This window comes from Patiria miniata, unplaced genomic scaffold (assembly GCF_015706575.1).
Source record: "Patiria miniata isolate m_02_andy unplaced genomic scaffold, ASM1570657v1 HiC_scaffold_4, whole genome shotgun sequence".
In the NCBI taxonomy this organism is placed as follows: Eukaryota; Metazoa; Echinodermata; class Asteroidea; order Valvatida; family Asterinidae; genus Patiria; species Patiria miniata.
Window position 1 is genome coordinate 11,364,126 of NW_024037071.1, and position 16,057 is coordinate 11,380,182.

The 16,057-nt window shown below is 40.5% G+C and overlaps 1 protein-coding gene across 2 annotated transcripts; it reads left to right on the forward strand.

Moving 5' to 3' along the window:
* Nucleotides 1-841: 841 nt before the first annotated feature.
* Nucleotides 842-11,692, forward strand: LOC119739965 (CDK2-associated and cullin domain-containing protein 1-like). Of its 2 annotated transcripts, none has more exons than XM_038215124.1 (8): nt 842-1,061; nt 4,125-4,251; nt 6,056-6,170; nt 6,963-7,058; nt 8,015-8,114; nt 8,824-8,913; nt 10,138-10,279; nt 10,568-11,692. In XM_038215124.1, the coding sequence occupies exons 1-8, from the start codon at nt 974-976 to the stop codon at nt 10,620-10,622; spliced, it is 813 nt and encodes a 270-aa protein (XP_038071052.1). In that variant the 5' UTR covers nt 842-973; the 3' UTR covers nt 10,623-11,692. The 2 variants fall into 2 exon arrangements, with proteins under 2 accessions (XP_038071052.1, XP_038071053.1); XM_038215125.1 differs by having other exon boundaries at nt 6,056-6,158.
* The last annotated feature ends 4,365 nt before the right edge of the window (nt 11,693-16,057 follow it).

Below are 16,057 nucleotides of genomic sequence, written 5' to 3' on the forward strand. Positions count from 1 at the left end.
TCGCGCAACAGCAGGAAAATTATAGCACTATAACGGCTGGGCTAAACTATAGATCGTTGCCAGTGTGCACGATTAATTTAAGTATAAAGTACACAAAACAATCGCATGAACTGGACAGATGCATGGCCGAAAAAGAATCATTGGATTTTGTAAAATGCCGTTTTCTGTATGATGACCGCCCCAAAAACTTTCCCTGGCGTGTCCATGAACAGTTTTTCGCAAACAGGGCGGGGGGTACGAGCGAATTATACGCGAAGACACCTCCGAGGTAAAGTGCTGGTATTTATGTCAAATCTGTATCAAACCTGATATTTTGCCCTCCTAAATCTGTCCACGGTACCGTCTTCACTCAGTGGCACACCCCAAGGGCGGGGAGGGAGAGGGGTACTCGGAGCTCCGAAAAAGGGGATAAATGATTGTCTCACAGGGCTTTTCACCCTCACTAATCATTAGGCCAAAAAACTGCTTCCAATTACATGGCATTTGAAAATAGGTTAGGTAGGTAGTGAAATGCTTTTTTTTGGCGATTTTTTGTGTGTACGATCATCATGGAGGTGTCTGCGTGTAGTAAAGGGTAAAAGGTAGTAATTGATGGTTTCGGGGTTTTTTTCCTCATCCCCCCCCCCCCCAAAAAAAAAATAGGGTAGGTGGGTTTTTTTATCTGGTGGTTTTAATGCATTTGTGAAGCAACACTAGTTTAATATACCCAGTTTTCATTACTGTAAATCGCATTTGAGTGTTCATAAAATTAGTTTTTGCGATCATAAAAAATTATTATTATGCCTTCGAAGTTAGAATCAATGACGGAGGGACTGGGAACCAGTCTAAATGTTTGAGAGGGCGCACTAACATAACACTACAGCCAGTAACGTCGGCAATAGAAATGGATGCCTTAAATGCGATAAAAAGTTATCATTTGAACTTATAAAAACAGAAAACGGCACACGTGTATCGTCCATCGTTTTGTACATAAATGGAGAAATGTATTACTCCATTGCGAAGTTCCACAACCATGGCGGAAACTAACGTTACAGGTTCAGCGAAGGAAGAACAATTGTACGGTAGGGGCCTACGTCACGTAGTCAGCTAGTGCAGTGCTAGAGTATTCAGCGCTGTCATGTTGTGCCCATTCTTGAAAATCACGCAATCTTAAGAATGCGCGCGCGTTCTTAAGAATGAGCGCTCGTTCTTAAGAATGAGCGCTCATTGCGTGGGAATATCACGTGCACAATTTATGAATTTTGTGCAATCTTAACAATAACAAACATTGCACGACATAATTATGTTAAAAATGAAATGTATAGCGGTTAAAAGGGAAACAATTTATATAATTTATAAAGAGGAAAGAAAATGTTCTATGCTTCTGTACTCGTAATAACTACGATAATTTGAATCAAATTAAACCTGTTATTATTGCTTTTTTCTGCCCACTATGGGAAGTTTTGTAATAACGGAGGACTGGGAACTAGTCTGGGAAGTGCTTTGTTTAGGCTAGACAAGTTACAAGTCCCTGTATGTATCATATGCATGCCACGAAAAAACCCTGATGTCCAGAAGCTGCCAAAATTGCTCTTTTGACTAGATAGAATCCAGCTCTGCAACATAATGGTGGGGTGTGAACAATAAATTGGTGGCAATTTCAATGGGAAATAGGATTAGCACTATGGGATGTCGCAGTATTCATTCTCATTCTTCACATTCTTCATTCTTACGTCCCTCCCCCCCTCCCCCCCCCCCTCCCCCCCGCTTTTATTATCCCAAAAAATCAGAATTCTTTCCACTATTATTATGTCTCTTATTTTTTTCCCGTTCCTCCCCCCCCCCATATCAATACGCGTATACTTTTCATATCCACTCTACTTTTCAGCGCTATGCGTTGCAACAGTATAAATTATTAAGAATCAGTGAACGAGGATGCAGCTAGACTTGCCAAGCGCAGCAGGTGCTCGGTATCGACAAGACCGTTATCTTGTCGCGCATTCTTAAGAATGTGCGCTCAATCTGGAAGAGTTATTTTTTGCGAAGATTGTGCACTAGGATCCAGTTGCACAATCATAAGAATGTGCATGCGCATTCTTAAGAATGCGTGATTTTCAAGAAAGCGCACAACAGCGCCGTAATGACTGTTGAATGTTGTTGTGCGCTTTCTTATGATTGCGCAACTGGATCCTTGCGCAATCTTCGCAAAAACAAAAATCTTCCAGATTGAGCGCACATTCTTAAGAATGCGCAACAAGATAACGGTCTTGTCGATGCCAAGTACCGGCTGCGCTTGGCAAGTCTAGCTGCATCCTCGTTCACTGATTCTTCATAATTATACTGTTGCAACACAAGGTCACTTTATCTAGGAAAATATTTAACGATGAAAAGTAGAGTTGATATGAAAGTATACACGTTTATATCCGGGGAACCAGGAAAAAATAAGAGAAGAGACATTACTATTGTAGTGGAAAGAATTCTGATTTTAGGGATAACAAAAGGGGAGGGAGACGTAAGACTAAGAATGACACGGTGTAGAATGAGACTGAATGCTGGGACAACCCGTAGCGCTAATGCTATTTGCCACTTAAATTGCCAACAATTAATTTTTCACACCCCCGTCATTACGCCGCAGAGTTGGATCCTATCTAGTCAAAAGAGCAATTTTGGCAGCTTCTGGACATCAGGGTTTTTTTTGTGACATGCATATGAAACATACAGGGACTTTTAACTTGTCTAGCCTTAACTTAACAAAGCACTTCCCAGACTAGTTCCCAGTCCTCCGTTACTACTGCAAAACTTCCCATAGTGGGCAGGAAAAAGCAATAATAACAGGTTTAATTTGATTCAAATTATCGTAGTTATACGAGTACAGAAGCATAGATCATTTTCTTTCCTCGTTATATGAATTATTTCCCCTTTAACCGCTATACATTTCGTTAAACATAATTATGTCGTGCAATGTTTGTTAAGATTGCGCAAAATTTATAAATTGCGCACGTGATATTCCCACGCAATCTTATGAATGAGCGCTCATTCTTCAGATTGCGTGCTCATTCTCAAGAATGAGCACGCAATCTGAAGAATGCATATGCATTATACGGGTGTGCTTGGGCAAGATAATGAATATGCATTGCAGTTCATGATGTTTGTCGGGCGCACGGCGCGGCTGGCCATACAAACACGAGGTCATGAACTGAATAATATATATTCATAACCTTGCCAAAGTGCGCCCGCAAATGCATACATTACAATGCGGCCCCCATTTTGAAATCGCATTGAGGAACATTTTTCCGGACGATATTCCTGAAAGATGATGACTGAAAGTCGTCTTTTGGCCAGATGGATGAGGATTTTCGGCTAAAAGAACATTTTTTCGAAAAGGTATGAGTTCCTCTTTTTTGACTAGGAACCTTAACTTTGGAAATGTCTGTCCTGGAATGAGAAGATAATCTCGATCAAAGTCGGTAGCAAAATCGCTACATCAGAGTTCAGCATTTAGGGGAGCATTGACTTTCTGGTTGTACTACAGAGCTTGCGATAGTACTGTACGGCCAGATGCAGTCGGGCTACATCGGGCCTACCTGGACATCACGTGACACTCTGTGCACAAACCCTATGAGACTGGTCTGAAAAATTCCAAGTGTTTTCTCAGTAAATGATTTAATATTTGATCATTCATTAATTAATAGGGCGGGGGCGCCCTTCTCCAAGAGTACGCTATTGTGGGACCTACCAAGAGTGGGGGAGGGGGGCATCCAGTGGAGAAATTGGGGCCCCCCCCCTTACCCCCAAAGGTTCCCTGCCAGTGCTGAACATTTGCATACAGTTTGACCTTCAACTTACATGTATAACACCCTGCTAGTGTATGCTTGCACACATGTTCACTGCATCGCACAGCACATGTACATAGCTTGCAATGACCATGTACATTGTATTATAATTAATAACGTGGGTGATGGCATAATGCACGGAATGACAAACAGAGTTTGGGAATAGGAAGGCAACATTTTTCTCCTTTGATTTCTTGGATCTTATTTCACGAGATTTGAGAGTGACCAAATTAAATTTGGGCACTTTGGGGTCCGTGGGCTTACCAGAATTGAATGCATCATTACAATGTACATGTATTTTCTTAATTACAGGCATGCAAACACTGACGGAAGAGGTGTATGTGAACTGCTATTGGTCTCAGCTAGAGGGAGCTGTCTCAAAACTCCTGTCTCAAGAACCTGGAAAATTCACGAGGCTATCGTACGAACAAATGTACAGGTACAGTATACTGAAAGGCTTTGACCTTCCTCCCAAATCTCTGACACATCCAGGGGCACAGAAAACACTAGTCCGAAAATTTGGGACTCTCAATACTGTGTATGAGAGTCCCAAAACTTAAGGTATCCATATCATGCAAAAGTTTGTGCTGCATAATAAAACCAGTGTGAATCAAATTTGCAAGCTTCTTACTCACTACAGTTTCCTCAATAATCCCCGAAACTTCTGCCTCGCAAAGTTGCTGTTGTGAGCATTGCATCACCAAAAATTCAGCTTTTAATTCTAATTTTGCAGAGAGTTATCGTAATCGAAACGTGAGACATCACGTTGATGTGTACTGCAAAGCATTGTGCAAAAAAACTCCCTAGCTAAAACATTTTCATCTTGTAGATAAAGCAGCGCCCTCTTGTTGATCTAAGTGAATGTAGAATGTTTCATTTTTTAACAGAGGGCGTTGTGTTCATTGGGCTATCAATTAAAAAACAAGTAAGCTGCAGGGCACTTCCTACACCTACCCAGAATACATTTGGAATCACACACCCATTTCCAGAGCATGGAGATTGACGTGGGTGGTTTTTGAACTGCCAAAACTTGCCTTAAAATTGGATTTAAGGTCTCAAATTTCGCAGATGACATGCTTGCAACTTTATCATTTTGATGTATGTGTTGTGTGGGTATTAATTAGCCTAATGGTGAGTAAAAAAATGTCAGTAGTAATTTTGCACGTTTTTATGCACTCACGGTCCCAGTCTGAGAAAACACATGCTTAGCATTAAACTGATCACCAACCGAAACTGTTGTGTGATTTGCACTACGTGTATTTGTGACTGGTTGCCAGCTGAGTATTGCTTAGTACATAAAGCACTATTTGTTCAGCAGCCCCATAAAAGTGGACCCTTGTCACTATGGGCTCCATTCACAATTACCCCCTCACTGGCAAGAAAGGGAGAGGTGGGGGAGACCACTGGGATACTAGTTTCAATGCATCGCTCACGCGAAGATGCTGTGGCTGTGTGAACATTCAGAACAAAATAAGTACTTCGCGCTGCACACGCGGTGTGTTTTGTCCACGGAGCTGTCAAAAGTGATAAAAAAACGCCCTCTCTTGTTGGCGTGTAGAGCCAATTTGCCGAGCTAGTGTTACCATTATGTGTTGGCAGTAGATTGTGTTGTCTAATATGCACACCAGTGTGTTTTTGCCTGCAATCAGGGTCACCCTATTGTCCCTCTTTTGCTTGTACTCCAACTTTTTAGGAAGACCTCCCACATGTTTAGTACACGAATCCAAATTTGGGACCTCTCGGGAATTGGGGACCCTATTGTCCTCGAATGTTCAACAAACCCTTGTAGGTGCATGTACGTGTGGTGTCATGTTGTGAAACTGTTAAGCAATTTCATAGCCAAGATGTGCACACACTTGCACATGCATCCTATGGACATTTCCATTCTTCTATCACTGTGTGAAGCAAGTTTTATTGCTAAACTCACTTAGTTCTTAACCCTTACCGCCCTGAATCCTTCAAAATCCTCTTTGCCAAAGTGGAGAAATTTGGAGGATTGAGGCTACATCCTAGCAAAAGGCCTAGGGAGTTAGGGTTAAAGTTTACAGTTCAAATAGCATGGACGAAGGCTCTACTTTATGAAAAGACCTGTTCTGATCAGCACCAAGAAATCTGACATACATGTAGGTGTTAATTAAATGTGGTGTAAGTGGGCAAAGACTTGTTTTCATTGTGAAGATCTCAAAACAAAAATGTGCTCAAAAGTTTGTTTTCCCTGACACATTGTTGTTTTTTCTTAACAGTTGTGTGTACAAGTGTGTGTGTCATCAATATTCCGAGCGAATGTACAGAGATCTTAGGAGAATTATCACCGGTTATCTTCAGGAGAAAGCTGTATATCTACAGGTACTGCAACAGGTATACGTACATGCACCTCTAGGGAGGAGTATATAGAAAAGGAATGAAGCAATAGACCATATTAGGCCTTTTCACTCTAGAGCACTCATCCCCTGGACAAACTCACAGGGATGGTGTGGAGGTGATGATCCGATGAACCCCTAAAATTAGAAAGATGTGTGCCAGGCTTCAGATTCGCTGATTAATTAGGCAAGACAACCGCCTCTGGACCTCTAGATTTCGACCAATCAGCGGGCGCTTTCTATATGAGGTCTTCGGTCATTCACCCGTTGCGCGTCATAGACAATGGATAAAAAAACCTGTGTCACGCACTCTGTATCATGTTACGCAATAGTGCTGTTGTTGCATTACAAAACACTGCATTCAAATTGACCAATCAAACCATTTAGTCCTGATTTGGGAATGAAATGACATCACGATTTAGTAAAGTTGACTCCGATTGGCTGGCGGGCGGCTTGCATATATCTGCATGTCTAGGCATATCAGACATTATCCAGGAGACTCTTGGCTCCGTGGATAACGAGTGATACTCAGACTAGCTTTAGATTGCTTACACTATACAACCAAGAGGCAATCCTGGTGAATCCAAGAAAATTTCATTCTTTTGGATATATCTTTAGGATAAGCGTGGTTAGGATTAATGGGTCTTGAATTACATTGTTTTGTTTTTAAATTTACCATGTCTCATATGATGTCTGGCTGATGGGTACCTGTGTGACAAGCTTATATTGTGCCAAGTATTTTACGTGATACTTGATTGCACTTGTTTCTGATATGTCTCTTGTATTTCAGATGTGCAATGCAAGTGAATACTGCAAACGTTTCCACACTGTATTAAAGCAGTACACCCAAGCTCTTGGGGGAATAGTGCCTATCTTTACTTTTTTGGTAAGTTGAAATAACACAGTCTACTCATAAACCCGAAGTCCCCAGTAAAGTTTGCTGGGAGGCTTCCTGAATTGGCACAAATCCAGCAGTAATCCTTTTGCTGACCCTGCCCTTTTAGTCTCAATGGACAGTTACTTTTGTTCCCCCCACCCCACCCTTCCTTGTGGCTTCCATGCTAGGCGTGGGCATTTTAACCCCCTTTTTTGATTCTATATATTCAGACATGGAAGGGTGACGCCACGTTTTCAAGGAATCAATTTTCTGTAGTAGCTGATTCTAGTTACATGATGGTCGATTCTGAATCATGGCTTCTGTGTGGCATTTGAAAGCAGAAACGTAATTGTTGATTGCTGTGATATGCTGTTTTTAACGCCCGAAGGATGCATAGCACATGAGGCGAAGCCAAGGGTGCTGTGCACTTCGAGGGGGTTAAAATGGCATCATCAGCAGTCAACAATTGTTTTATTATATCGTGCCAATATGTCAAAAAGATAAAGGGTCGGAACTAACTACATGTATGCAAGAAATATATTAAATCACTGTGGTGTAACTCTTGATAACTGCAGGCTTTGTTGCTCGGACATGCGACTGAGCGGTTGTGCATTGCATCCAATTCTCAGTCGTGAGCGTGCATGAAGGTTTTACACACGTGCGTGCAACGCGTATTGTATATTAGGTTAACCATTGAATATGTGTTTTTACAGACTGGACATGGGGTTGTTCTCAACCACTGAAATTACAGTATCCAAGCACACGATATAACAATTTGCATGGGGCACAGAAGACGTGACATACAACAATCAAATTAGTTTGTTTTGTTTTATTTACTGTCAGAATAAGTAGCCACAAAAATATGGTGTCTTGTGTAATATTGTACATACCTGACCCTGCACTTTTCAAATTTCACTATTACAGTCATGAGTTTATTGCCAATGTGTTGATCTTTTCCCATACAGAACAGATTTTATATAACTCAGAAGCTGGGAACAGACCTGCGACCAGAACTGGAGAAAATGTTTATGCAGCACCTACAGACCCACATATTCAAAATACTAGGTACGTTTACATGTAACTCAACACAAAGAGAGTAGCATTTCCATTTCAGCGTACAGAACACAAATGAACCCACATACAGCATAAAGGTAACTCAGTTCTCATTTGACAAGCCCCTTGAGTTCAAGTAGTATATGTTAAATTGAGTTTCATTGAACATAATGCCCAATTTTAAAAAAATATCGCGCACAAAAGCTGAGCATGTCAACATTGTGATAATGGCACCTGTGATGTTTGAGAGGGCGCCCTCTCAAACATTCTTTTAGACAAGAAAACAATTTTGAGTTATTACAATATTAGTAAAATATAGACCTTGCTCTTTTAAATGCCGCTTTGTTTGTGAAATTGGATTTTCCAAAGCGAAGTTATTAAATTTTGAAATCGGACAGCCCGAAATGTCAAAAATGGGAAATAGTTTAGTTAGAAATTAGTGAAAAAAATAATTTGTCAATGAAATTTTGGTTTGAAACTTTTACAGAACATTTCAAACAGGAGTAGCATCACAAAGTTCAAAAATCTCAAAATTGCTGAAAATTACCCCAATGGCATTTGCGGTGCCTGTTTCTCCATTTGTAGCTCTGCCATGTCTGCCGAATTATAAATGATAATAATAATTCCACCTGATTTTGACATTCCACGTCACATTTGAAGGGGAAGAGCAACTTTCAAAGTATGATCTTTGTAATGTTTTTTTTTTGGTTTCTCTTTTTAGCTGTGCTTCAGGAAGCCCAAGCCAAACCTTTTTCAGTTGATCCATCCATTGCCTCAGATATAGTCTGTGGACTGTATGCCCTCCAGCCCGGTAAGAGGAAACACATCAGCGTTTTTGTGAATTGGAAATTGAATGTTCTATAGACACATTATTCTTTGTTTGGAACTCCAGTAGCCTCCATAACACTGTCCTTAGACATGTGCTGGAGCTAGTATGTTGCTATGACTCTGCTGTCACATAGGCCCCCATCAATGGCGAAAGCATTGTTCTAGCTATTGTTCAGATAATCCGTCATGGGGCAGTTGCTTTGTACAATAGCTGGCGCAGTGCTTTCGCCATTGAAGGGGGCCTCCATGAGCGTACAGTGGTTCCGTGCTTACCAGCTCGGCAGCCAATTTCACAAAACGTTACGCAATGGCAATGGCAATGGCATAAGTCCACTGACGCCACAATTTTTTACATAAGGTGCGCAACATTTCAGTTTTGAAAATATTTAACGAACGTTATGGCAAACAAATTATGGCGTAACTTGCCTAACAAAGTATGGCGTAACTTGCACAACAAATTATGGTTTAACTTGTGCAATTAATTTAGGTGGCGTAGGTTGTGGCATAGCGACTGAAAACGACCTGTGTTACCAGCAAATCATGATCGTCTTGGAGCCTTTTATTGCACAACTGATCAAGGTTGATACAAGACACACAACTTTGTGTTTGAAGTAATTATACTTGTGACAGAGTTTTTAGAATTGCCACACGATTCCAAAGAATTCAAAATGGCGGGCGGAGGTGATTAAATGACTGTTTCATAAACGAAAAAAATCACACACAAACAGCCGTCTTAAATGCTGTCATTATCCTTGTCCAAGATGCTTAGATCATATTTAAAACGTTGCGTAGCCACGCCAAGTTTCATGAAATTGATCGTAAGTTTGATCCACAGTTTGTTTGGGAATGAGAAAATCGGGATAAAAACGCCGAAAAGCATTTAAGAATAAGAAACAGGGCCCCCTTTTGACACAGTCAGAAACCTTTTCTCACGCAATGGCCGTTCAACTCCGAGTTCGGGCGGTCTGAGTCTGACGCAAGTATTTATTATTGTTCTCAATTTTGGTTTGGTACACTGAAAAGTGTGCTTACAAACTGATATGACTGTATAAATACAGCCGGTATGCCAGGGGGATCGCGCAAGTTTAACTTACAGTAGTTTTCTGTTTCTGCCAGGGCAGGACTACAAATTAAAACTGATAGTGATTTACTTTTAATCATATCATTTATCTTAACTCCTTGTCCCTCCCCCCTTCTGTTTACCAAGATTATGCAGAGTTGAACCCTGGCCTGTTTGCCAAGTACATTCCCAGCATCTTGCCACCTTGCACTGTAGAGAACCTGTCAGACTACATTGAAGAGACGCACCAAATGCAAATAGAACTCCTGTCACAACAAGACTTCAACAGGTAAAATGTCCCATGCATTATACATCACATTGTGTAAATCATAACCTCATTTGTGTGTAAGTAACCAGATCAAATCTTGAGATCTGTTCATTGTTTCTGAAATAGCTGTTAAATGTTTGGTCTGCTTATCTGAAATAATGATGCAGCTCCATTCCTAAAGTGCTACCAGTGGCCAAAGTGCAAAGTGTTAGGAAAATCCGAGCAAATCATATCACATTTAAACAATACCAGTTTATTTTAAATTGAAGCATCATGACCCCTTTTTATGTTTTTTTTTGTGTCTAACAGAGACAGCCAGACTCAAAAGAAGAGAAGTAACGATGCAGAAGCAGTGGTCAGGTGACGCTGACCATGTGACATTTGTCAGGTGACATATCTGAAATCATCAGGTGAAGTCATTATACATGCATTGGTACACCGATAGTCTTTCATGTACAAAATACATTGTTGGTTTTTTTGTAAAAGAAATCAGTGGTTTTATTTTAGTTAGCAATTACGTGTATACCAAATCATTGGACTAAAAGTTAAATTTTGGTAATCAATTCAAGAAGTGTTTTATCATTTTACTCAGGTAATGGCATGCAAACTTTAGAAATGGCTATTTATTTCAAGTTCAGGACCAACAGAACACACTAAAAGAAAGATTTGTATAAGGAAATTTAAGCCAGATTTCATATTTTTTTTTATCTTTTTATTCACTACCAGGATTGCATTGTGTTGTGAGGCAGGAAATATATTTATAAATTCTCTTTTTCTTCTTTTGCTTTTGTAATTTGCTACATCAGTTGTCAAACAGCTGTGTGTGCAAAAGGCAAAGTATCACAACATCATATACTATACTAAAAGTATTGAAGGATCGAAATATCAGGCCATCTAATTTTTTTGATTTGTAATTTTAAGTCAATCCAGTAAGCAGTTTGCAGCAGTTTTATTCATTTTTAAAAAATGTTAAATTACAATTGCAATCTTCCTGCTCAGTTTTGTAATTAGGTTGTAAATTATTATCAGGTTTTTAATTCTTTTTTTTCTTTCATTTTGTGATAAATTTGTCCAAACTACTTAAAAAATAGGATAGTGAGTCATTCGTCATGTTAGATACACATCTGTTTTGGTAATAGGACCTAATTTAAATTCCGCATCCTAGGACTGGAAAAAATATGTTGCAGCTAGTGGAAGTAGGACTTTTTACTGTCTTTGGGGTTTTTAAATCAATATCATGATTTTTCAGTTGTAAATTTGTTCTGTATTTTTTGAGAAAATTTGCAAATACTGTACAATATATCTATTTCTTGAATATTTGTGAATTATTTGTGTGTCACAGAATGTCCTGTGCAAAAATTTCAAAGCAAATCAGATTTTATACCTTGGAAATTAATATTGTACAATAAAGTAAAACAAAGACTTTTACAAAAATGCAAAAGTGTGCGGTACACTATGTATGACTTTGAATGTTTCATTTTTAGAATATAATTTACACATACAGGTACATGTAGATCTTATGGGTTGCTGGTATCTCAGAGGGTGTTACCAACAATGAATGCGCAACATGTGTTTTCATGACTATCCAAGCGATACAAAACTATTGACCTCCAACTCCACCTCAATGCATAATGTGAATTCATTTGTTAGTCTTAGTGTCATTCAACTTAATGTCGTTGGACATTTTCTAGAGTTAAACTCAACAAGCCAAATTATCTTACAGTCTAGGTATCCCGTCCCTTTTCTCTTTTTGCAAAATATTTTTGTTACAGATAAAAATAGCAAAACAAATATCATAACAAAACATAACGCAAACTGAATTCTGTTATCCACTCGAGCTTGTTCCTCTTGACTTAAATAATGTCAATTAAGCAAGAATAGGATGTGGAACGGATGTTTTAGTGAAACATAGGAGATATAGTCCTTCAGTAGCGAACAGCTGTGGTGGGTTTCTTTTGACCAACGAGCTAACTGCCTAACAGTCCTGGATCCTCTTATTTAATAGGATTTTTCTCACATCCCAGGGGGTTATTAATGCTGACCGTGGCTGTCGCATTCCTCTCCCTGAAAATCGTTTTCCGAAAGGAGATGAGCTTGAGGACTGTTGATAAAGTTATGACCTTGAGAAAAATGAAAGCTGGCAAATAAAGCTTACATTTGATGATATATCTTATCTACCGTGTCAATTATGAAAGTTCCGAGTATTTCCCGATTTTTTTTTTTTCATTTGGGGGATGTGCCTATGGGAATTTATTTACTGCTGTCTGCAAACACTGACCTCTATTTTAATAGAGATCAATGGGTCGCACGCATGAACAGCGCCCCCATTGTCCAGTGAAACCAGCTCACTGGCACCTGTACCCTTTCGCTATCCGGTTCGTTAGTGAAAACGTCATACACGCGCGCACACCACTGATTACTAGCGCCCATTGGCTACAAACGCTCGAGCTGCGTTAACTTCCGGTTTCAATCATGCAGAAAGTTCTGGAGGTGACGTCACACTAACGAACCGGATAGTAGTACCATGGAGCTTTTATAAACACAGTACCGCCAGGGGGGGGGGGGGGGGGGGGAGGGGTACGAGGGAACTTCACCCTTCTCGATCGAATTGGCGACAGTCCGGGAAAACAGGCTTTCCCGGTGCGACCCTGGACAAATTTCTCGCAAGTTCGCAACGCTTTGACCCAATTCAAAGACCCTCTTGTTGAAAAGCAGTTTGAAAATGATTTGTCAAAAATTCGTCGGCCATCCCCAGTACTATACATGTGAGATCCCGATTATGAAGCGCCTGGGAAAAATGCCTCCTGACAAAGTTTGAAGTTGACTCTGCGTGCTATTTTCAAGTATCGGACAATAAGGCCAAAAAAAATAAATCTCCGGTTTCTGGTATGCGCGCGCGTCGCCGTAGCCATGCGCGTCGGCAAATGAAAACGTTTTTTTTTTCAATGAAAGATATGACGTCTCAAAACCACCAAACTCACTGGTTTGACTGGAATCCTGCTGCTGCACAATTTCAACGTGTTTTTAGATGGGGTTATGATCAAGGATAAGCTTTATGTGGCGTCTCTGGACTCCCATATATTTGCACTAAGTTTAGTCGGGCACCATTTGCAGTCATCAGCCGACATTTGAAGCAAACAAATCAGGTAAAAAAAAAAAAAAAAAGCTGCGTCGCCGCACCACTTTTTGGGCAAGCTCCATACCAGAAACCGGAGACTTTTTTTTTTGGCCTAATCAACCCCCAAATATTGTTTTTCCACAAAAACACTTATTTATGTTATACAAAAAAAATATTTAGGCTAAGTTGAAGTAAGAAATTGACTGTAAAAAATTCATTACAATTTGCTACTGAATAATTACTTTGCAAATGTCGAGCAAGCAAAACAGACTCCAAAAAAAAATGGAACTTGCGTCGGGGTGAGGATGTAGATAAAATTAGGTTTTTGCCCTTCGCCGACGTATAAACACTGTATAGTCAGTGTGTTACCTCCCGAGTGAACACCTTTTCAGCTAGCCTTGACCAAGGCTATCAGCTTGTTCCCATATGAGCTTGTTCCCGCTATACCGCACACCGCGCGCGCAGCGACACAATGTTGTACCATACCGTTAGCCCCAACGACCCATGCGTGTGCTTTGTGTGCATGTACTTACGCCCCACACACACTTCCGCAAACAGCCGTACAGTAAGTCGAGGCGGAAGATAGCCTTGACGCAACCGTGTATGCCGAATATGATAATTAGTACGCGCTATGGTAAATAGTCTTCTCTCATTGGATAACGGCTGACAAAAAAATGAATATTTATTGCATTGTATAATACGACCAAAGGTTTATAAACCAGACGGCCTGTGGAAACAATAATTATTGTAAAACACCCCCTTAAAATCTTAAATAATAGTAGAATAATATTTATAAAGTTACACATAGTTTGGATCGAAAATGAAATGAAAAGGATGAAAAATTAGACCTTCAAAAAAACGGCAAACGGTACAAAACCGCAAGCCGTCCAAAACGATGTCACCATGCACAGAGGCCACGTTGGGGCCGTCCACTGTAGGCACCGGCCCGGCTGGCGCCATGCAGTAAGACACGCTGCGCTTTCACGTTCAGCGGCAAAAAAAGCGCTCACACTATTGAGTATATCTACCGCTGACTTTTGGGGGGGGGGGGGGGGTATTTCTTCTAAGCTGTCAAGGGGATATGGGAAAAAAATATCTCTCCTTCAGCAAACTTATTCTGTAAGACTGATTTTAACTTGTATGAACAACTTATAAGTTATATGTCGTATGTACGACTAATATATCGACAGGGTACGACATATTTCGACAGGGTACGACTAATATCATCGACAGGGTACGACATATATGTCGACAGAGTATGACATATCAAACATGACATAATGTCGACAGGTGCCGGTACGACATATATGTCGTGCATAAGTCGAGTCGACAGGGTACGATATATGTCGCATACGACAAAGTCGTATATAATTATGACTTAATATCTCGTGTGTACAAAATATGAATTGTAACTCGTATCATGGAGCTATGCTCGTATGTTTGACTTGTTTGTCGATTATGTCGTACATACAACATATCTTGTGAGAACGACTTGTATCTCGTGCGATTTACATCTACGACTTACATGTCGTACGTATGTCGTAGGTACGACATATACGATTCATACGTACGCGTTAAAATACATGTGTCGTATGTATGAGATGTAATTTGCACATGGTACGAATTCAGGGAGAGTTTTTTTTTCACCATGTACCTGACAGTTTCGTATATTTCCATCCCAAAGTCAATAGCTCGTTTCTTGCAGTTAATTCATACGGGTGCTTATAGATACGAGTTAACCTGCATTCGATTAAATGGGTATGATTTGACCTGGGTCCGAGTTGATCTGTTCCCTACATTCGCTGTCAGAATAGCACGGGCAGGTAGCGGCGTGATAATGTACGCTGTTGCACCGACAAAACGTCGGCGGACTGTCTTGAACTGTCCAATTCGCAATACATTGGAAATAGTATCATTTTGAACAATTGTTCACTCATATAGCGGCATGTTTCATTTGTTTGTAATAAAACTGGAGAAATGGTTTAAAATGGGATTGAAATACCTGGACATACCATGGTTTGAGTTAGCCCGACTGCGTCTGGCCGTACAGTACTATCGCAAGCTCTGTAGTACGCTTGCGATAGTACTGTACGGCCAGACGCAGTCGGGCTAGGTTTGAGTGAACATACATGTACGTGGTGTATACTATAATTTGCGGGCCATGAATATGTATGTCGCGGGTCAAAGTTTACGGGCTTTGATTGGATATCGTGTAATATATGCGCATCAGAAATTTTCGGCCGATTTCGGTCGAAACTATAAAGAAACACATAAGGAATTCGCCACGGTTGCGTCAAGGCTATCTTGCGCTTCGACTTATTGTACGGCTGTTTGCGGAAGTGTGTGTGGGACGTACGTACATGCACACAAAGCACACGCAAGGGTCGTTGAGGCTAACGGTATAGTACAACTAGTGATTGTGTCGCGGCGCGCGCGGTGTGCGGTAGCGGGAACAAGCTCGTATGGGAACAAGCTGATAGCCTTGGTCAAGGCTACTTTTCAGCTCGAGGTCTTTCTTCATGGGTTATTCCAATAGTTAGGGTGCCAACGTTTGACATATTGACCCAAAACTTTTCACCGAAAGTCGGAGGTAGTTTCCTATATCATGGGTTATTCCAAAAGTTAGGGTGCCAACTTAATTGACCCAAAATGGAAAATTGTTTGAAAGGGGATTCATTAAT